The sequence below is a fragment of the Oncorhynchus keta genome, chromosome 1 (assembly GCF_023373465.1).
Source record: "Oncorhynchus keta strain PuntledgeMale-10-30-2019 chromosome 1, Oket_V2, whole genome shotgun sequence".
Taxonomy (NCBI): Eukaryota; Metazoa; Chordata; class Actinopteri; order Salmoniformes; family Salmonidae; genus Oncorhynchus; species Oncorhynchus keta.
The window spans coordinates 70,464,439-70,488,100 of record NC_068421.1 but is presented as its reverse complement, the minus strand read 5'-3'; the positions used below and the strand labels follow the sequence as shown (position 1 = coordinate 70,488,100).

The following is a 23,662-nucleotide window of genomic DNA, read 5'->3' as shown; positions in this document are numbered from 1 at the left end:
CAGCTCTCCTCTTCTATTCAAGCCAACTTCAATAATTAATCACACACTGTCAGGAGAGGCCCCAAGCATTGGAAAGTAAGTGAGAACACTGGAGCTCTCTTTCACTGACTCCCTCATACCGAGTACGGACACACACACTTCATCTCTGTGGCTCTGTGGGAAACAGATGCCATATCAAATAATCATAGGACTGTAGACTGTAGTGGTATGTGCTGAGCAGCCGAGATATTGGAGTAGAACCAGTAGGAGCTGATCAAATGACTCAACTATTGGCTGATAAAGAGCAACAGAGAGATTGTCTGGTTTCCTCTCACAGGGTTCCCAATGCGATTCCTTATCTCCATCCTTAGAGCACTGGGACACTGACTGGATGTGGCATCAACAACTATCACACAGGCCAAGGGTCAAAGCTCCACTGGGACCAGGATCAGACTGTTCCTATCAAGTCAAAACATACTACTGTGTGTTTGGTTTTACTATCCATGTGGGGACCAGAAGTCCTCACAAAGATAGTATAAAAAAAGGCCTTTTGCCAGTCCCCACAAGTAAAAAGGCTACTTAAAGCTTAGGTGTTCAGGTTACAATTCAGGTTAGAATTAGAGCCCAATCAATCTTTTTTGGGGTCCAATAGCAATTCTTTTGAGGACAAAACTTACCAATACATCTGCTGATATATTGTTTTAGTGGGGAAAGTGGGAAAGTCATAATTGTCATAAATTGACATCCAAAATAGCAATTGCACAATACCTATGCTTCAAAGGTAGATTTCACATTGTGACAATGACATGAAGTGTTCAGATAAGCATGTGATTCCATTTTTACATTCTATTTATTGAATATTGGTGGAATTATCAGCCAATACCGATATAGTGGTAAACTGATAATATAGCGATAAACTGTTCACTGATAATAATCAGTGAACCGATAAATATCGGTTGGGATCTTGTTAGAATTAAGGTTAGTGAAAAGGATAGAAGGACAAACCTGTGTGTGAGACATGGTGCGGAGAAGAGACAGGTCAGAGGTTAAGAGAGTATTCTTGTATATGACATGTTTCCCTTCTACAGCGTCAACTTGAAACTCAGCGCTCCCACCAGATCTGACGGAAGAGCGAGCAAAAAGGGAGTGGGTAGAAGAAGTGTGGCTGTCTTCCTGCCTATCGATCCTTTTCAGAGGATGGACCATGCATCTGTATCAAAATCCTCAGAGGTGGGCGCGCACACACACCTCTTCCACTGTGGAAGTAATGGGCCAGAGGTCAAACTGAAAACTTAACTCCCACCAAACCATGAATCAGCCCTGGGGATAGGTCATGGACACTTAACATGCCAGCCAGCCAATGAGCCATGGTCAACCAATCACAGGCCACCAATCACAACACAGGGTCAGAGGTCAAGCAGGATAGGGATTATGATCAACCCAAGGCTGAATAACCAGATGCCCTCTGTGGTGTGTGCTTGAGACACTTACTTCATGAGTTTGTTAGTATCTAAATCAGGAAGTCTCTGGTTGGACCACACACACACATAGCTACTCTACAGAGCTGGTTGTTGGAAGAGAGTGCTTTGTTGGTCATCACAGGTGTGAGTGTCTCAACGCTTGGGCTATAACGGTTTGGAATTTGAGTTACCAGTAATTGGCCAGGCCAATGTACACGGTTACGAACATAACCATTTTGGAGGGGGGTGGGGGTCAAAAGCGGGGAGGTAACAATTCACTATTAGGCCATTCAAATAAAGACATGCCTACCTTGTCGCTTTTCTGCATAGAATTTTTTTTTCATACAGATCCTGTCTCTACACACAAAACCATTCAAACAAAGTCCGATGGGGAACGGGGGTGGGGGCAAAAACTGTGCGGTAACAATTAATTCATTGGCTATTATTTATAAAAATGCATCAACAAATGAAGAAATGCCTGGTTGGAGAGGTTCTGTCACATTTTTGTACATTTCTACATTGTAGAATAATAGTTAAGACATCAAAACTATGAAATAACATACGGAATCATGATTTTTCTAATACTGTGAGGAATTAACATTTGAACGGATGTAAAAAAATATATATATATATATATTTAAAAAATATTTATTTTACTTACTGTGTGAGGTGAAGAAAAGAAAAACAGAACCCAGCTGGGCACTTTACAACATTTGACATTTGTGAGAACTAGGCCAAGTACTTTATGCATGCTCAGGTGCGCACACTATATCAACATAAACAGGACAGAGAAACCAGACATGTTCATTGCTCACATGGAGCACCTACACGGTATGAAATAAACCAAAACGTGTTTCTCACAAGTGTAGCAGGTTTTGAACTCTGCAAACGTTTCCACTCCGAGAATGAGAAGGGTAAATTACTGTAATTAATACATGCATTAACAGAAATGTATATAACCAAATGAAAGGGATTAAGTGTAAAGTGCCTGTTTTACAAACAGTAGGCTACCACATGGGCAGGGTAGCCTACCACATGGGGCGGCAGGGTAGCCTAGTGGTTAGAGTGTTGGACTAGTAACCGGAAGGTTGCAAGTTCAAACCCTCGAGCTGAAAAGGTACAAATCTGTCGTTCTGCCCCTGAACAGGCTGTTAACCCACTGTTCCTAGGCAGTCATTGAAAATAAGAATTTGTTCTTAACTGACTTGCCTGGTTAAATAAAGGTAAAAAAATAAAAATAAAAATTCATACAAGTGCATTGTGGGCGGAAACTGTATAGCCTAGGCTACTATTCTACTTTGTGGAAATAGGAAGGCGGCAATTTTTTGGTTCTCGCCCTAGGGCAGCATATCGGTTAGCACCGGGCCTGATAAGCATTGATTATTCTATAAGATTTTTTAAAATTCTGTATCAAATTATACCATGCCAGGTTGGAGGATTGGCGCATTGTCCATTTGACACAGTATTAGAACAATATAGGCCTCAGAGGCAGAACAACCTTGTCGACTGCTGTTGAATAATTAATTAAGTCAGACACATCCAACATGTTTTAAACGAATACCGATTTACTTACTAGCAAGCAATGAAAATGTGCACTTTATAAAAGGAAGTCCACACAACATTTTTATTACTGAAGTGCTATGGCCTATCGCTCTCTACATCCCCACACATCTAGCGATTAGCAGCTCGAGAATCAAAGGAATGTTAAAGGGGATGTAGAAATTTTAATTGAAAGACTAAGTTAGAAAAATAGCTTATAATCATTAGTAAACACTCCCGCTATCAGGTAAAGTTTATCTACATGAAAATAAAGTCAATAAAAATACATTATAAAATAAATGTAGGCCTATTTCAACGGTTGACATTTATATTATTTTCATCCAGTCTTCATCCAACTGTCAGTTACACGGTTATTCAACTAATGTTGCATCCCTAGTCAGGAGGGGGGTTGAGGTTGGCAAAAGCTGAGTTTAGGCCACCCAGAGTCTAGTCTTACACAGAATCAACATTCACACCACACCTTCACAGACAACAGAACACACACACTGAATTGTGACAGATTACAGTCTATAAATTCCACAAGGTTGTTGTTGTAATGCAAAATAAATATAAGTTTCACGCCTTACATTACATTCGATTATACCATGGCAGTGTTGAAAACTCGATTCTGATTGGCTAGAAGGACATGCTAGAGAGTGCATTATTCTCCTGTAATGAGCGGTTCAATTCATGGCTATGAAGTTCATTCTTACATGTTCTATGTTTGAGCTCCTTTTGAAAGCAAAAGTAGAATTGAAATCATTGGCATTGTTGAATTCGATTTTCATAATAGCAAGCTACTGTATGAGGACTGGTGGTTTGGTTAGCTAAGTTAGCAAGTATGTTTGGTTACCAAGGCAACTACAGTAGCTTTCTAGTAAACTTGATAGCTACTTCAGTGGATGAAAACATTTCTAACAGCAAATATAGCCTTGGTATAAGGTATAATTAACTCAGGGCTCTATGCATTCTCTGGAAAATAGTGCAACTCCATGGAAGGTAAGTGCCACACCACTAACGACGTTGAACACACCTACCAAGTCATGCATTATTTTCCATAGAACACAAAGCCCCTCGTTGATTATCCCTTACATACCTGATGAAAGTAAAGGTGGCTGCCTCACCCCCTCATGAATATGAGAGTCAGTCTGTCAGGACAGGAGGCAGAAGGTGCAGGTGACTCTGCCCTTAGGGCAACAGCTGCTAAGGCGCCTGCCTGGTTGCCTGTGTCTGCCTGGTTGCCTACCTCCCTGCCTGATTAATTCCGGATGATTCCCTTCTGTTGGATGCCTTTGATTCCTGCCTTCCTGATTCCCTTCTGCCTGCCGGGCTTATCGACACACTGCTAAAGCCTTAATGTACAGCCACCTCATATCAGAGCAAAACCCAAAGTTCAAACAGCTTGTAAAGTTCACAACAAAGACGCAGACCACACAGACAGGAACAACACAAAAGCAGTGTGGACGAGACCAGACAGGCCCAGTGTTTAGAAGGAATACAGAAACCTGCGACTCCCTGTGGCATTCCATACACACACCCTCAGATGTCTGAACACACACAGCTTCTAAGGTTTGTCTGGGGAGGCAGATAAAAAGATCAGACACACATTAACACCAACACACCGTTCTGTCTTGCGGAGATAGACTAATGGAGAAAAAACAGATTTAATTCGCCTTAAGTGTCTGAGGTGAAAACATTCTCAAAATCCCTAACCAACACACCCTCCTCACCAAGGGACCGATACTGCCTTATAAAGGAGGTAGTAACCATAGCTACACCTTAATCTTATGATTAAGTCTTTTGATCCACTCCGCTGGAATTATGTCAACCCCAGAGCGGGACATAGTCATTCCCATAGCATAACCAGCATGGACAACACGTACACCCACACATCATGCCGTGACAACGAGCATACACACACAGCCAAAGTCTAGGCTAAGTGTTTGCTCGTGCCAGAATGTGAGCAGTGCTGTCTCACTAGACTGGTATTGATTGGCCAATCTCATTAACCTTTTCAGGCTACAGCCAGAAGGAAAGGGAGATAGGCACAGGCTCCAGCTAGATATCAGACCGAGAGATCAGATGGAGAAGGAGAAGCAGAGAGAAATAAAGGGAGAGGCAGAAGAAGCCACTTAGCAGAAAGGATGGGCCCCTTAGAGACATGAAAGAAGAGATGGTGAGGGTTTCACAAAGATAGACATTAGGTGGATGATAATAATACACTTAGCTCCCAGCTCCCTCTGGACTTCCATGGGAAACTCACAGGAGAGAAGAGAGTTAGAGTCGGGATAGGGTAAGGCAATGTGTGAAAGAACGAGAAGGGGGTAAATCCATTTCAATTAAATCACTTTTTGACAGCATCCCTTGTGATTTGAACAAAACCGTCAATACATACTTGCCCATGGAAGGTGATCAGAAAATTACTTTTTGGACCTGAATGCCAAAACATTCAGGAGATAGAGCTGCTCAAAGTTGACCCATTTTGCATATCATACCATGAGACAACCACCATCATCACTGTAAAAAACTAACTTTTGAGTTTGATATCATTTAAAAGCTAGATTATTTTATTTAAAAACTTTGCCATTTTTAAATCTAACATCAATGATTTAAAAATGCGTAAACTCCTTTTTTCATATTCACATATGATTGAGAGGGGTTTGGTTAAATGCAGAAGACACATTTCTGTTGAATGCATTCAGTTGTGCAACTGATTAGGTATCCCCATTCCCTGTTGTAGTTTAGGCTTGACAGTATAATTTAAAACTCAAGTCAACATTTTCTGATGTGTCGACCTCTAACCATCTTTACGGTACTATTTGAAAGTTGATGTTTCTATTTTATTCCCATTTTACTACATTTATCAGCCAAAACATGCTCTTGAGTACAGGGTGGGTTGCATGTTGTCTCTCAAACGATGGTGGGCACAATAAAAACACTTCAGATTATGTAAAATAGGGTCTAAGCTACAACATACAGTACCAGTCAAAGTTTTAGAACACCTACTCATTCATGGGTTTTTCTTTATTTTGACTATTTTCTACATTGTAGAATAATAGTTTAGACATCAAAACTATGAAATAACACAACACATATAGTAAACAAAAGTGTTAAACAAATCTAAATATATTTAATTTGCGATTCTTCAAATAGCCACCATTTGCCTTGACAGCTCTGCACACTCTTGGCATTCTCTCAACCAGCTTCATGAGGTAGTCACCTGGAATGCATTTCAAATAATAGCCTTGTTAAGTGAATTTGTGGAATTTCTTTCCTTCTTAATGCATTTGAGCCAATTAGTTGTGTTGTGTTAACTTCTTATGGCTGCAGGGGCAGTATTGAGTAGCTTGGATGAAAGGTGCCTATATCAAACGGCCTGCTCCTCAGTCATAGTTGCTAATATTTGCATATTATTAGTAGTATTGGATAGAAAACACTTAAGTTTCTAAAACTGTTTGACTTATGTCTGAGTATAACAGAACGAGGGGCGGCAGCGTAGCCTAGTGGTTAGAGCGTTGGACTAGTAACCGGAAGGTTGCGAGTGCTGCATCAGATGACTTGGCATCCACAATCTCCCGACCTCAACCAAATTGAAATGGTTGGGGATGAGTCAGACTGCAGAGTAAAGGAAAACCATCAAACAAGTGCACAGCATGTGGGAACTCCTTCAAGACTGCTGGAAAAGCATTCCAGGTGAAGCTGGTTGAGAGAATGCCAAGTGTGTGCAAAGCTGTCATCAAGGCAAAGGGTGGCTATTTGAAGAATCTCAAATACAAAAATATATTTAGATTTGTTTAATACTTTTTTGGTTACTACATGATTTCATGTGCTATTTCATAGTGTCTTCATATGTGCTAATGTCTTCACTATTATTCTACAACGTAGAAAATAGTACAAAAAGAAAAACCTTGAATGTGACGATATTCTAAAACTTTTAACTGGTAATGTAAATGAACATGAAAAAATAATCTGAATGTACATATTTTTTTTTTAGATAAAACAGCAATATTATTTACTATTTAATATAAATTACTTTTTTTTCTCAGAAATGATTAAATAGCTTGAGAACCCTTTTTGTAAGCTTTTAAATGATATCAACCTCAAACGTTTATCTATTCTTCTGGTATGGTGGTGAATGAAAAAATGGGTCAATTTTGAGCACCTTTATCTCTAGACTGTTTTGGCACTTCTACAATCGGCAAAAATGTATAGAAGGTTACATTCAAATCAAAAGCGGTGCTGTCAAAAAAGCTAATTTAACGGATTTACCCATAGGAGAAGAGAGAAAGAGAGAAAGGTATAGGGCCGGTTCAATCGTTCTCAGTGGAGAGCAGTAAAGTATGCATTTGCCAGTGTGTGGGCAGCGTGAGGGTGTAATGAGGGTGTTCCATCACACATGCAGAGGTCAGCCAGACAGCCAGCAGGAAACGCTGCCAACAACGTCGTCATCAAAGAGGGCCAACAGCGCGACTCATCGGCCTCAGACGCAGGGAGGAGCACTGGAATTTAATGAGACACTTTTACACCAGGACATAGCAGTAAACAACATTCCTCCTTTCTATAAAAATTTTAAAAACTCCAAAGACTGGAGGAAGAAAACAAGTACAAAACAAAGACTGAAAAAAAAACTTCTTGCTAAAATGCTAAGCTATTTCTAACAGGGAACAGGAAATTGGACTTGGAGCTACATCCAATAGGCAGCAGCTAAATTAATGAGTTTTCCTTTTGCTCCCTGTTCGTTTTGAAGTCATTTCATGGAGATATGCGGATCAGAAATAGAGAAAAGACAATAAATAGACAGAGGGGGAGTTGTACTAAGGCCTCATTACTACAGGGGAAACAACAGCCTTATCCCCCCGAGCTTCAGTTAAAAAGGATACTGCTGCAGCTCTCCACTCAACACACACCACATGAGGTCCAGCTCACGACCTCACGCAGCCCTTCCCCGGTGTCGTTAATCAACATTTGCCATTGAGCAGGTTGTCAAATAACCTCCTCTACAGATGTACGTGCTAGGTTTCACACAAGGCTAGTGTCCCATCAAAAGTGTACCTGTGACAATGACACCAGATGTAGAACAATTCCAGATCTATTAGAGAGAGCAATGTTCCAATTGTTTCTACTAGTCTGTTGTCAGTTTGAAGAAACCTGGTCAATCGTCCACACATATAGCAATCTATTGCTGACAAAAGGACTAATCATCACATAGCCTCAGCTATTCAGTTTTAAAACTAGCCTAACCTTTATTTTGAATCATTTCTAAGACTAAAATATAAATGAAAGCCATCCAGGGGAACCACTCTCTCTCCCCATCGTGTGCTTTCTCTGTGTTAATGAGCATGTTCTTTTCATCCGACCCTGCTGGTTGCGACCCCACACCGCCACGACCTCTGAACCCTGACCCACACTTACAATGGATTTTGCCCACATCACACGATAAAGACTTGTATTTCATATAAACTTATGGGAAGATGGAAAACTATGGTTGTTCTAGAATGAATCAACATAAAACCAGGAGGACAAAATATCCCAGTAATCTGAGAGACAGAGCTAACCTCCAGTCACACAGCTTTTCACTGAGGCTACCTACCCTGCTCCTTTATTCCACATCAAAGACACGCTAGGGCCACGGTGTCACAACTGTGACTTCTGTTACACTGTGACAAGGCAGGGCCAGAGGATGGAGGGACCCTTTTCCATAGCATTCTTTCCTAAACTTCTGTTTGCCACTAGCAGCATCCCTACCCCCCAAACACACAACTCTCCCTGAGACGCTCCTGATGCCTGTGTCAGTCAGATCAGAGGAAAGCAGAAACAAAACCCTGTTGTGCATCTGTCTGCCAGGCTCCACCCCCCCCATCCATCCATTCTTCGGCCCAGATAAGAATTGGAGGGAGAGACAGGGTTGGACAGGAGAACCGATCTGAAGGGGCCAGTTCAAAGACTGAGGGACACATAACAACAACAGAAGGCGAGACCGAGGACAATAGGAGAGATTGAGCGAGGGAGTTTATGTGGTGTGGTAGATGACTGAGTCCAATAGGAGGAGAGCCAAGCAGGGGCAGCGAGGCAAAGGGTCCCCAAGGTCCAGCACTCTTGGATGCACTGTGCGGGCAGGCAGGGAGGGATCAGACCAGGCTAGTACCCAGCCAACCAACGCTTTGATCTTGGCCTTTCATGTTGTGACATATTCCACCTGAATTACCCTCCCATTCATCTCTCTCTCTGTATGGTAAGATGCCCTGGGAGGGACTGCAGAAGACTTCACAAGGACACAACATGCTATTGCACGGATATGCTGGGAAATTAAGCTGAATGTGCTTTGAAGACATTTGGCGTACACTCACAAAAACAGTGGTTTTGAATGTCACCCAGCGTGTATTGGTGTGGTGTGTGTGCGCTCTAGGCAGGGGCTTAAGGCGTCCGCATGCTTCCAAGACTAAACCATTGAGAAGAGTTTGTGCATATACTATGACAACATTGTGACATTTTGATAGTTTTGGACTTTGTGAGGGTTTTTTGGGATGTTGGGGCACACCAAAACATGTCTTGAGACAAGCCAAAGTTGGTAGGTGAAGTCCACGCCCCTTCCTTGGTGATTGGTCAACAGCAGGGATTCTTTTGTCTCGTCTTTGCTGTCATTCAACGAGAGACTACTCGTTTTCATGCACATTTTTATATTGAGGAATACTGCACCAAACATGTTAGGTAGATGTAAAATTCCGCGACCTACGATCTCTGCTAAAACGTCAAAATTATTGACAGATTCAAACTATTTTGAGGATGTGTATACTGGCCATGACATCTCAAAATGGACAAACAGTACTATTGCCGCTTATTTCTCATAAGGCATTTTATGCGAGCCCGCTCATTCGGTTCACCTAGACGATTTTGGATAGCTGCCAGCTGAACTGAAGCATGCTGACGCCTTTAGGCTAATAGCTCAGGGCATTGAGAGTTTCATCTCCTTACTGAGGGGATCATATAACAGAATGAGAATAAAAAACCTCAAAAGGACCAAATAATGGAGTGGTAACAAGTGTGACCAGCTCTTATCTCCAACAAACAGGCTTTTCTGAATAGAAGGAAATTCCAACACACCCACACTCCTTTGATGTACTGCTACAGTAAATGAGGTTCAACCAGCATTAGGGAGTTTCTCCAACAGAAAACGTGATCTCTGTACCTGCATAGTTAAAACGGATACAGTAACACAGTATTCCACTGACTCTACATACAACCTGGACATCCTTCCATCTATCCAGCTCCTTCCTTGAATGAGGGACAATACACCAAACAACTTGTTGTCAAGACCTAAATACTGAATGAAGCCAGCCCATATCACACCTAAACATTACTGCATGTAACGGACAATCTAATCTTATGTTATATCACTGGTAGGCTATTTCATAAGATATTTCATAAGAGAGAATGCCATGCAAGTAAGCATTGTACTTAACATTTTCCTAGATTATTCAAATTAAAAAGAATGCTTGTATTTGTTTGCGGGTGAGAACGAGCAGACGACATGCTATTGAGAGAGCAAAAATCTAAACAAGCACTGCCTTGAGCAGCAGGTAGCCTAGCAGTTTGGTCAGTAACCGAAGGGTCGCTGGTACAAATCCCCAAACAGATTAGGTGACAAATCTGACGATGTGTCCTTGAGCAAGGTACTTAACCATAATTGCACCTCAAGTATCAAAGTTAGAAGCTGTTTTTCAGTTTCTCGGTCCTATCTCAAGGCCATCCAACTGCTAAACAGCCATCACTAGCACATTAGGGGCAGCTGCCTATAGACATAGATTAGGAAACACTGGCCACTTTTAGAAAAGGATCCCTCGCCACTTTAATAATGTTCCGTATCTAGCATTACTCATCTCATATGTATTAACTGTACTCCACACTATTCTATGGTATCTTAGTCACTTTCAAAATTGTGGTTACATATTGCATCACCCATTTCATATGTATATACTGTATTCTATACTACACCACTGACCGTTAAACACAGAGAGCTAATAGGATTCTTAAAACTTACCTCTGGCTCTGCATCATCACTGATCTCTCTGTGCTGCACAGTAACTGTCAGTCCTAAACAAACACCTACAGCCTGTCTCACCTTCAATCCAAAACGATCACTACAACAGGTACCTGGCACAACAACGTTCCATTCTATTTCATGGGTCAACATCAGTTCAAAAATCTCTTAATATTAACCTCATGACACTATTGTACTCAGAGGCCAGGAGGATGGAATCATTTGTTGGCTCAACTGTCATCTGCTCAGTAGTCCCGGTTGTATTCAGCACTGGGCTGTTAGTGTTCCTACAGCTGGCTAGCTGACTATGATAATAGCTAATGTGGGTCAACGATTCGAGCCAGTAACACAACATGCTGCTACACTGAACAACAATATAAACCCAACGTGTAAAGTGTTGGTCCCATGTTTCATGAGCTGAAATAAATGATGACAGAAATGTTTCATACGAACAAAAAGCTTACTTTTCTAAAACGTTGTGTACAAATTTGTTTACATCCCTGTTAGTTAGTGAGCATTTCTCCTTTGCCAAGATAATCCATCCACCTGACAGGTGTAGCATGTAAAGATGTTGATTAAACAGTATGATCATTACACAGATCCAAATTTTTAAGGTATCCGTCTGTAACCAACAGATGCATATTTGTATTCCCAGTCATGCAAAATCCATGGATAGAGTGCTAATGAATTTGATTGACTGGTTTCCTTATATGAACTAACTCAGTAAAATTTTTGAAAGTGTAGCATGTTGCATTTATATTTTCGTTCAGTATATTTAATCCCTGCAGATTTGCTTTGTTTTGTTTCCGAACTGGCTCGAACCATGGGAAACCACATACTTGCTCATTCATCCATATTTATCGACCCCCTGAAAGAGGACTACTTACCCTCACTGGGGTGGTCTTAGACTGGGCTCTCTGGGGCTGTGCTCCTGGAACTCCTGAGTCTCTGGGCCCGTTGCCCTGCACCCTGACGCCGGCTGTGCCATTGGCGCAGACTCCAGCTACGGGGCCCACCCGGCGGGGCCTCTGTTTGATGCCGTCCAGCAGCCGCACCAGGAGGATGTTACTGGGCAGCTCGTCCACAGCACACTCCACCAGCGTGCGACACTCTGGGCAGCGCAGCTCTCCCCGGGAGCCCAGAATGCTCTGGAGGCAGCGCCTGCAGAAGGTATGCTGGCAAGGGAGGACCTTGGCTGTGGCATCCAGCCGCTCCAAACACACTGGGCACTCCAGCAAGTCCAACAGCACCGACTCGTCCATTCTTTGTCTCCACCTCTGAGATTTGCTTCTACTTCAGTGGGAAGAGCATGGTGGTGGGGGTTGTGTATAGGAAACCGTGTCCGTGCTGTCACGTCACTCCCATGCCGCAGCTATGGCCATAGCGCCTGCATCAGCTGTAATATGGGGGTAAATTAGTTTGTTGTCATCCACATATAAAAATATGAATTGGCAATAGTTTGAGTCCTGCATATAAAACAAGAAGGTATTGCGCTATTTACTGCTAGTATAAAATGTGGAATGTAACAAAGTTCAAGACCCTTACATTCCAAAGTTCTCTGTCATCCTGCCAGTCACACCCAAAGGTAAAAAGGAACATAACATGCCAGGCTGCACGTCCTATTCTACAATATTACCGATATGCTCTCTCATTGTACCTGTCAATCGTAACTGATCAAATCGTTTTGCAACTAGAGCATTTGCCATTTGTTGACTGCAGACGCAAAATAATCCCAAATTAATATTTCATATATTCAATTCCCTACGGACTCAAATCACAAGTGTAGCCTATTATTAGATTAAAGAGCATTATAGAAACCCTGGCGAGAGATGGACACATTCAAGCAGTGGGATTACATGCACTACAACCGCGTTACACTCAAAACCGGTGTGTGCATTTTTCACTGTGTCCAGAACGAACGGAGAGGATCTCCGTGACAATTTCATAAGGGATCCTCATAATCCCTGACTGTACTAAATTAGTTATATTTCTTACAAATGTATCTTACTAGTATTGCGAAACAATACGACCACTTCGTCGAGCGCAAGATTTGGGAGCAGAGCTCTGAAAGAGGCTACATGCAGAATAGTAAATCTTTGGCAAAAAAACAAAACATTCTACAAATCTGAAAAACATCCAGTGGTCTTGCGTAACTTTGCTACAATGTCCAAGTATGAAAAACAATTAGACACATTACAGCCACAACTAATCTCGGTCATAAGAAAAAAGTTGTCCTGCATGATTATGTTGATAACCGAGATTAGCTTGTTGGCTAGCTAGCTTGTTGATGAACAGTGTGTCAAAAGTTCGCTGTGAGTAAAGTTACTAGTTATTAGTGTGTAAACCAATGTAACTGACTCAACAATTAAAATGCCATTGAATGACCTACCATTAGTTTGTGTATTATATGTTTGATGTTAGAAAACAATCGTCATTGAAAACACAAATCTTAGCTACCTCAAAGACGGGCCTCCTCTTCCACCCCTCCTCTCCTTTCCGAACAATTTCTCTCTCCGACTTGGATAGCGAGCAAGCAAGGAATGAGCGACTTTGGAAAGAGCCTATTTGGCGGGTAATATAGTTTTCACAGTTTATTCTGCTTCACAGAGAAAATAATCTTTACCACGCTCTTGTATTCTGCACTTTCCGAAATAGCCCGAGAGAGCATGTAAACTGGCAAATTAACGGTTTGGGAAAGACCGACGGAGAAACGAACTCCAGCTGCAGTATCAGAACGCCATGATGAACTAGATTGATTCTATGGAACACGCCCAAGATACTTCAACGAGGCGGGAGGGCGTGATGATATGTGTCAACCATAGGTTGGTGTCAACTCAACAGTCAACGTGTAAACATTTCACGCACACTCAAAATATGTTTCACTACTCCGTGAGTTAGTATTTTTACATTCATAAAATAATTTAACGAAACAAATGCTGTTGATAATTCATCTTGATTACTGTCAAGTAGTAGGCTACTGTATTTGAAACCACTCGCCCAGGCATTCCCAAACTTTTTGAGTTCGAGGGCGCCTTTTGTAATAGCAAATTCATCAGGGACCCCCTCAAATTCAGAACACAACTCCGACTTTAGTGTGCGATAAAAATGGCATACACGGAGTTTACTATGACTTCTGCATTGGATGGCAGGGATCTGGCCCTGGGAAAGAACATTTTAAAGGTCCCCTCTTGGCATTGGAGAGAAAATGTTGCCGTTTTAAGCTAATTCCTTGCAACTCTATACATTTTGCCATGGGGCAGAGATACATTTGTACATTTTTAAAGCTTTATGCAACTCTACACATTTCCCATTGGGCAGATAGACAATTTTGCAGTTTGAAAAGGAAAGGGGAAACCTAGTCAGTTGTACAACTGAATGCATTCAACTTAAATGTGTCTTCCGCATTTAACCCAACCCCTCTGAGCTTAAATGATGTTGAAAACAACATTTTAGGGAATATAAGGCCCTGTTATACATCTATGGGTATATTGTAAATATAATATGAATATTACATTGTAATATTAATATTACATTGTATTGTATTGCACCCTCCAATCCACAGACCCCTTTGCCACATTTGTTTAATCTGTTGTTGCTATCAATATTTATATATTTAAAAAATTTAATGTAAAAAATATATAAAACATTGAAATGTATAAAAATAATAACAGAAAAACAATTGAGATCTGGCCGCAGACCCCCTGCAGTACTTCTGCAGACGCCAATTTTCGGAAACCACTGCCCTAGCGCAAACCCTTCCTTGGTATAATGTTAGGTTGTTATTAACGCCCGCAGCAATAATAAGCCATAGAAGCCTACGGTAGAAGTAGTGAAACCTTACCATGGAAGATAATCATGTATTTTAGGAACTAAAAAATTACCAACATCTCAGAACATCTTACCAACATCTCAGAACATCCACTAAATCGACTAAATCCACTGTATTTTGCTTTATGTCCCTTCAATACTTTTTTCCACATGACTGCTCAAAGGTTAGATTTGTGTCAGCTTGCAGAAAGTATGTGCTCATAGTGCAAGTGTGACGCAAGAATGATATCATGGCATTTTGGTTCTTTATCTTTATCTATCATCACTCACCCCCTTATCTTCCTCCATTCCATCACCACGACCCTACCCTTACATCCATCACCACGACCCTGTCCTCCATTCCATCACCATGACCCTGCCCTCCATTCAATCACCACGACCCTGCCCTCCATTCCATCACCACGACCCTGCCCTCCATTCCATCACCACGACCCTGCCCTCCATTCCATCACCACGACCCTGCCCTCCATTCCATCACCACGACCCTGCCCTCCATTCCATCACCACGACCCTTCCCTCCATTCCATCACCATGACCCTGTCCTCCATTCCATCACCATGACCCTGTCCTCCATTCCATCACCATGACCCTGTCCTCCATTCCATCACCATGACCCTGTCCTCCATTCCATCACCATGACCATGTCCTCCATTCCATCACCGCGACCCTGTCCTCCATTCCATCACCATGACCCTGTCCTCCATTCCATCACCATGACCCTGTCCTCCATTCCATCACCACGACCCTGTCCTCCATTCCATCACCATGACCCTGCCCTCCATTCCATCACCACGACCCTGTCCTCCATTCCATCACCATGACCCTGCCCTCCATTCCATCACCATGACCCTGTCCTCCATTCCATCACCATGACCCTGTCCTCCATTCCATCACCATGACCCTGTCCTCCATTCCATCACCACAACCCTGTCCTCCATTCCAAGTTCAGCTAAATCAAATCAACCCCTAAGCTTAAAGCATCTGCTAATGGCATGAATTATAATTATCATTATTATTATTATTAGCCTGTAATAAAGGGATCAATTACTGCTTTTTCTGTTCTCCCTACGTCACTGTAATGTTTATATAAATGTCCCATGTGGATATTATAAGGATGTGCAGCAGGCTGCCATAGAGAAGATTATGCTAAGCATTCTGAGCAACACAGACACTGGGATAGACCTCTTTCCCATCACTGACCCCACACCTCTTCCACTGAGAATCAGAGCAACACTTCATTTACACCTCTATTTGTCTGTAGTAAACAGCATCTCTCCATGTGTTTTTCTCCAGCAAACAGTGTGTGTGTGTGTGTGTGTGTGTGTGTGTGTGTGTGTGTGTGTGTGTGTGTGTGTGTGTGTGTGTGTGTGTGTGTGTGTGTGCGTGCGTGCGTGCGTGCGTGCGTGCGTGCGTGCGTGCGAGAGAGAGAGAGAAAAAGAAAGAAAGAAAGAGATTGAACCCTTTCAGAGGGTGTTGCTCTTATTACTAGAATTTATCAGGGCTGGCCATTTCCCCCATTAGTCACATAACCTGAGCAGCATCAGCGAAAGGGAGAGAGGCAAAGGAAAACAATAAAAAGTGTGATTTATATTGATCTGACTTTGTTTGAGGACACTGCATACTGAGAGAGGGATGAGAGGGGGAAGACAGGGAGAAGGAAAGAGCAATAAAAGCAAAAGATTTATATGGAGTTGGCCCTCTTCTGTCACTAGTGATCACATAGGAGCTGGCAGGAGCTCTCAGGTCATATTTCATCACCGTGGAGACAGAGACAGTGCTCCACCCCCCGGGTGAGTGAAAGCCTAGGACTATAACCCCCGCCCTCCTTTCCTGCATAATCCCCCCTGTCCCACCCTCCACTCATATTTTACCCTTCCAGTCTGTGTGACGTCTGACTGAGCCTCAGGTATGTAATATTTGCAGCAGTAGAAAGCAGCATGAGTGATTCACAGACATTGAGAGGTAATGGTCACTCAGAATGACCCAATCTGAAGACAGAAAGAAACGAGTCCACAGCCATGTTATTGGTAATAAACAAGACTGATACACATCACACACACACACACACACACACACACACACACACACACACACACACACACACACACACACACACACACACACACACACACACACACACACACACACACACACACACACACACACACACACACCCCCTCACCTCACACACACACTCTAATGTGCAAGGTCTTACACACACACGATGGAGGTGACAGCTGTGTTATTGCCTAGAAGCAGGAGAGAGGAAAGAGAAGCGAGACAGGACAAGACATATGCTCCATTTTTCCCTAGAGGGAGAAAACCTGACAGCCATGACAGCCATGATAAAGCATTCAACAATTAGCCTCATGTACAGTAAACGGTAAACTAGTTCTGAAGACAAATATGGATACAAAAAATGTATGTATAAAATGTATATCATATAGTGATTAAGGGATGTATTATTCATCATTAGTGGTGAAAAATAAAAACATTTCAAAGGATTGTGGCAGAGTAGCAAACACATTACACATTATGACATAAATAATCAACTTTTGCAAGAGAACTACACACAATATTTTTTTTAATGAATGAGTAGCTGAGTCATTAATTTGGGGAAATGTTCTTTGTCTGAGAAGAACATCTATCAAACTCTATCCTTAATTCAATAGTGCACTTATTTATTCAGTTTCAACACAGAGGTAATTTCCTAGAGAAATTGCAATTGTACATTACACTAATACTGCCACCCAGCAAGACTGCTTGACAAGACTTTATAAAATATTTGCCACATAGGTCTGTATTGATGAATTGAAACTACAGCAGAGGTTAATTCGAATGTAGCACAACAATTCATTGAACATCTGTTGGGTTTAATTCAAAATATCCAACATTAATCTATTGAGAAAAGGCCACTTTTAAAGAGTTCTCCACGTGTATTCCCCTGATAAAACATTCTAACTTAATACTACATCCTGGGGCAAAAACTTTCAAATTAGATTTGGGACCAGAGCTGAATGTCAATGAATGTTGAATGTATGTGTGAACATGTACAGTGTTGTGAAAAAGTATCTAATTTTCTCTACTTTTGCATATTTTTGATAGTGAATCTTCAACCGAAACCTAATATTAGATTTTATTTGATTTATTTCACCTTTATTTAACCAGGTAGGCAAGTTGAGAACAAGTTCTCATTTACAATAGCGACCTGGCCAAGATGAAGCAAAGCAGTTTGACACATACAACGACACGGAGTTACACATGGAGTAAAACAAACATACAGTCAATAATACAGTATAAACAAGTCTATATACGATGTGAGCAAATGAGGTGAGATAAGGGAGGTAAAGGCAAAAAAAAAGTCCATGGTGGCAAAGTAAATACAATATAGCAAGTAAAACACTGGAATGGTAGATTTGCAGTGGAAGAATGTGCAAAGTAGAAATAAAAATAATGGGGTGCAAAGGAGCAAAATAAATAAATAAATAAAATAAATACAGTAGGGAAAGAGGTAGTTGTTTGGGCTAAATTATAGGTGGGCTATGTACAGGTGCAATAATCTGTGAGCTGCCCTGACAGCTGGTGCTTAATGGTAGTGAGGGAGATAAGTGTTTCCAGTTTCAGAGATTTTTGTAGTTTGTTCCAGTCATTGGCAGCAGAGAACTGGAAGGAGAGGCGGCCAAAGAAAGAATTGGTTTTGGGGGTGACCAGAGAGATATACCTGCTGGAGCGCGTGCTACAGGTGGGTGATGCTATGGTGACCAGTGAGCTAAGATAAGGGGGGACTTTACCTAGCAGGGTCTTGTAGATGACATGGAGCCAGTGGGTTTGGCGACGAGTATGAAGCGAGGGCCAGCCAATGAGAGCGTCACAGGTCGCAATGGTGGGTAGTATATGGGGCTTTGGTGACAAAATGGATGGCACTGTGATAGACTGCATTCAATTTGTTGAGTAGGGTATTGGAGGCTATTTTGTAAATGACATCGCCGAAGTCGAGGATTGGTAGGATGGTCAGTTTTACAACGGTATGTTTGGCATCATGAGTGAAGGATGCTTTGTTGCGAAATAGGAAGCCAATTCTAGATTTAACTTTCGTTTGGAGATGTTTGATGTGGGTCTGGAAGGAGAGTTTACAGTCTAACCAGACACCTAGGTATTTGTAGTTGTCCACGTATTCTAAATCAGAGCCGTCCAGAGTAGTGATGTTGGACAGGCGGGCAGGTGCAGGCAGCGATCGGTTGAAGAGCATGCATTTAGTTTTACTTGTATTTAAGAGCAATTGGAGGCCACGGAAGGAGAGTTGTATGGCATTGAAGCTTGCCTGGAGGGTTGTTAACACAGTGTCCAAAGAAGGGCCAGAAGTATACAGAATGGTGTCATCTGCGTAGAGGTGGATCGGAGACTCACCAGCAGCAAGAGCGACATCATTGATGTATACAGAGAAGAGAGTCGGTCCAAGAATTTAACCCTGTGGCACCCCCATAGAGACTGCCAGAGGTTCGGACAGCAGACCCTCCGATTTGACACACTGAACTCTATCAGAGAAGTAGTTGGTGAACCAGGCGAGGCAATCATTTGAGAAACCAAGGCTGTCAAGTCTGCCGATGAGGATGTGGTGATTGACAGAGTCGAAAGCCTTGGCCAGATCAATGAATACGGCTGCACAGTTATGTTTCTTATCGATGGCGGTTAAGATATCGTTTAGGACCTTGAGCGTGGCTGAGGTGCACCCATGACCAGCTCTGAAACCAGATTGCATAGCAGAGAAGGTATGGTGAGATTCGAAATGGTCGGTAATCTGTTTGTTGACTTGGCTTTCGAAGACCTTAGAAAGGCAGGGTAGGATATATATAGGTCTGTAGCAGTTTGGTTCAAGAGTGTTCCCCGCTTTGAAGAGGGAGATGACCGCAGCTGCTTTCCAATCTTTGGGAATCTCAGACGACACGAATAGAGTTGAACAGGTTGAGGTTGAATAGTGGTGGCAACAATTTCGGCAGATAATTTTAGAAAGAAAGGGTCCAGATTGTCTAGCCAGGCTGATTTGTAGGGGTCCAGATTTTGCAGTTCTTTCAGAACATCAGTTGTCTGGATTTGGGAGAAGGAGAAATGGGGAAGGCTTGGGCGAGTTGCTGTGGGGGGTGCAGTGCTGTTGACCGGGGTAGAGGTAGCCAGGTGGAAAGCATTTATCAGTGGTGACAGTGTTTCCTATCTTCAGTGCAGTGGGCAGCTGGGAGGAGGTGTTCTTATTCTCCATGGACTTTACAGTGTCCCAGAACTTTTTTGAGTTAGTGTTGCAGGAAGCATATTTCTGCTTGAAAAAGCTAGCCTTGGCTTTTCTAACTGCCTGTGTATAATGGTTTCTAGCTTCCCTGAAAAGCTGCATATCACGGGGGCTGTTCGATGCTAATGCAGAACGCCATAGGATGTTTTTGTGTTGGTTAAGGGCAGTCAGGTCTGGGGAGAACCAAGGGCTATATCTGTTCCTGGTTCTACATTTCTTGAATGGGGCATGTTTTTTTTAAGATGGTTAGGAAGGCATTTAAAAAAAATAACCAGGCATCCTCTACTGACGGAATGAGATCAATATCCTTCCATGATACCCCAGCCAGGTCGATTAGAAAGGCCTGCTCGCTGAAGTTAAAGGGATAAGGGAACCTGAGTGAACAAATAACACAACAGTTACCTACTTATTTATTTGATTTCATAAACTAAGTTATGCAACACCCAATGCCCTGTGTGAAAAAGTAATTGCACCCTTACACTCAATAACTGGTTGTGCCACCTTTAGCTGCAATGACTCCAACCAAACACTTCCTGTAGTTGTTGATCAGTCTCTCACGTCGCTGTGGAGGAATTTTGGCTCAATCCTCCATGCAAAACTGCTTTAATTCAGTGACATTTGTGGGTTTTCAAGCACGAACTGCTCGTTTCAAGTCCTGCCACGACATCTCAATTGAGATTAGGTCTGGACTTTGACTAAGGCATTCCAAAACATCAAATGTGTTGCTTTTTAGTAATTTTCATGGAGACTTGAATGTGTGTTTTGGAACATTGTCTTGCTGCATGAACCAGCTGCGCTTCAGCTTCAGCTCACAGACAGATGGCCTGACATTCTCCTGTAGAATTCTCTGATACAGAGCACAATTCATGGTTCCTTCTATTAAGGCAAGTCGTCCAGGTCCTGAGGCAGCAAAGCATCCCCAAACCATCACCACCACCATACTTGACCGTTGGTATAAGGTTTTTACTGTGGAATGCAGAGTTTTGCTTTCGCCAGGCATAATGGGACACATGTCATGCAAGTCATGCAAAAAGTTATACTTTTGACTCATCTGTCCATAGAACATTCTTCCAAGAGTCTCGATGACCATCCAGGTGCTTTTTGGCATGCTTGAGTCAACTTTGTGAACGAGATGGGTCCCATTATGTCTGGCGAAAACCAAACACTGCCTTCCAGTGGGGGAAATGTATGTGTGTCAGTGTAGAAGCTTTTCCCCTGAAAGCCAAGAAATTCAACCAGTAAATCAATTAACTTCACCCCAATGATACTGTTAATTATGGGACAGGAGAATATGGGACAGAAACCTACTAAGGATATCCTTTTGATGTCTTTTTGCTCTCATAAATCTAAGAAATGAGGGTTGTGGTAGTACCAACAAAATAACTGACCACTGCAATAGTGGAATTTGTAGACAGTAGAATTCCCTCTAATATGGAGATTGAGTTTGCTCTAATAGTAGAAATTGTAGTGTAGTTAATGGAGCTGTTGAGAGGATCGGGACAGGACTACAGTCCATGGTTATCATCAGGGCTTAAGAGCCCCTCTTTCATGCCTCTGACTTCTGTAATTCTGTGAAATCAGACATTCAAAATTCACAGGTTTATTGCCATAAGAGCTGGGGGTAAAATTACAGCAGGTGTTGGCTGGAATTCAAGCAATACAAATTCTGCATTTGAAGGCTATATACGACAGACATGCACAGAATAGACATGAATTCAATTCTAGACATAAACGAACCAATTAATATTGCAGAATCCTAGACATAAACAAAACAGTCTGTAAGCTGAATAGAAATTTGTTTAGATAAAGAGATATCAAGGTGAGTGTGAATGTGGATGGAATTATTTTCGGAAAATCAGACACACACACTTATCAAATAGACACTGCGTTGATATTCTCATCATGTATGCACACCACAATAAACCCTGAAATGACCTCCTTCAGCAATCCACCCTTCTGCAATTATCCAATAATTTGTTGGTATATTTGGCAAATGAACAGGCACAGACATGTATTTGCCACTTCAGCTTGTGGAATGTGATACACTTGGGAAGATACAACGATCACCTAATGCAATTCAGATAGCAGACTTGAAATGAAATTTGTAAATTAATAATAATATAATAATAATATATGCCATTTAGCAGACGCTTTTATCCAAAGCGACTTACAGTCATGTGTGCATACATTCTACGTATGGGTGGTCCCGGGGATCGAACCCACTACCCTGGCGTTACAAGCACCATGCTCTACCAACTGAGCTACAAATAAACATAACAGCATAAATATTGAATGTGCTGGTTGAAACACTAACCTATAGCAACTTCACACTACAGGGACTGGAATAAAGCTCTTTTAGAGGAGGAGTGGGGAGGGAGGACCATGCACATTCTAGCTCTGTGATACACAGATAACTCACATCATTATAAAGTGTAGAACATGAGCTAGGAACAGGGCTTTAAATCCACTGTATAGAATAGACAATGCATTCTCATTTTTAAAGGACTATGAAAGGGCTAGTATCTCAAAAGCACTTAGAAACATAAACTATGGGGAGTGACTGAGGAAGCATAATGTATATCGTCTCCTTCATTTCCATCATTTACTTAATGTCTTTCTGAGACACTAAACACATCCCACAGCCATCTAATTTAATTTCCCTGTGAAACAATAGTGTCGCGTATTGTTATTTCAAATCAAATGTTATTTGTCACATACGCTGAATACAACAAACTACCTAGTTAGCTAATAAAAGTTAAAAATAGTTTTCCTATTCATATCCGGATCCCAGGACGCAGTTAGCGTTAAAGCTGGGACCACTGATATATGTCCCGGGATCCTTGCTCAAACAAGGTTGTACTACATTGGCGAAGCAACTAGCCTAGCTGTTAGCTATCAAACTAGGTAACCAGGTCTACTGTTGCTGGATACCAAGCACGCTAAGCTGTTAGCCCTTGTGGCTAGGGCAGCACTTCTATTTGTCTGGGTTTTAGGACTACTGATTTCAAGAGTTTTCTACTGCCGGCGTCTCTCATTTCACGGAGTGAATAGCGGGCTCGTCCTACTATTAGCACTATCATGCCTCTGAAAAAAGACGAGGATCACATCTCTGCTGGGCAGGTACGTGCACCCTTGGAGGAGCAGAACGTTTTCTACAAGGAAATGATACACCAGCAGGAAAATAACTTTAAAAGCTTCATACAAATGATTATGGAGTCTACCAACAAACGGCTGGACGACCTGACTAAAGAAGTACAAGACATTAAAAAAAAAACTTCAGTTCGGTATGAAGGATTTTATTTTATTTTTATTTCACCTTCATTTAACCAGGTAGGCCAGTTGAGAACAAGTTCACATTTACAACTGCGACCTGGCCAAGATAAAGTAAAGCAGTGCGACACAAACAACAACACAGAGTAAACAAACGTACAGTCAATAACACAATAGAAAAAAAGTATATATATACAGTGTGTGCAAATGGCGTGAGGAGGTAAGGCAATAAATAGGCCATAGTGGCAAAGTAACAATTACTGGATG

The 23,662-nt window shown here is 41.9% G+C and overlaps 1 protein-coding gene across 2 annotated transcripts in view; it reads right to left on the bottom strand.

The window, feature by feature from the left end:
- Positions 1-13,799, bottom strand: part of sh3rf1 (SH3 domain containing ring finger 1) — a 71,353-nt gene extending 57,554 nt beyond the window's left edge. For both annotated transcript variants that reach the window (XM_035784062.2, XM_035784071.2), the window contains exons 1-2: positions 13,474-13,799; positions 11,904-12,412 (exon numbers count right to left, since the gene is read on the bottom strand). In XM_035784062.2, the coding sequence (XP_035639955.1) occupies positions 11,904-12,278 (375 nt within the window). In that variant the 5' untranslated portion in view covers positions 12,279-12,412; positions 13,474-13,799. The remainder of the gene's footprint in view (positions 1-11,903; positions 12,413-13,473) is intronic.
- Positions 13,800-23,662: the final 9,863 nt, after the last annotated feature.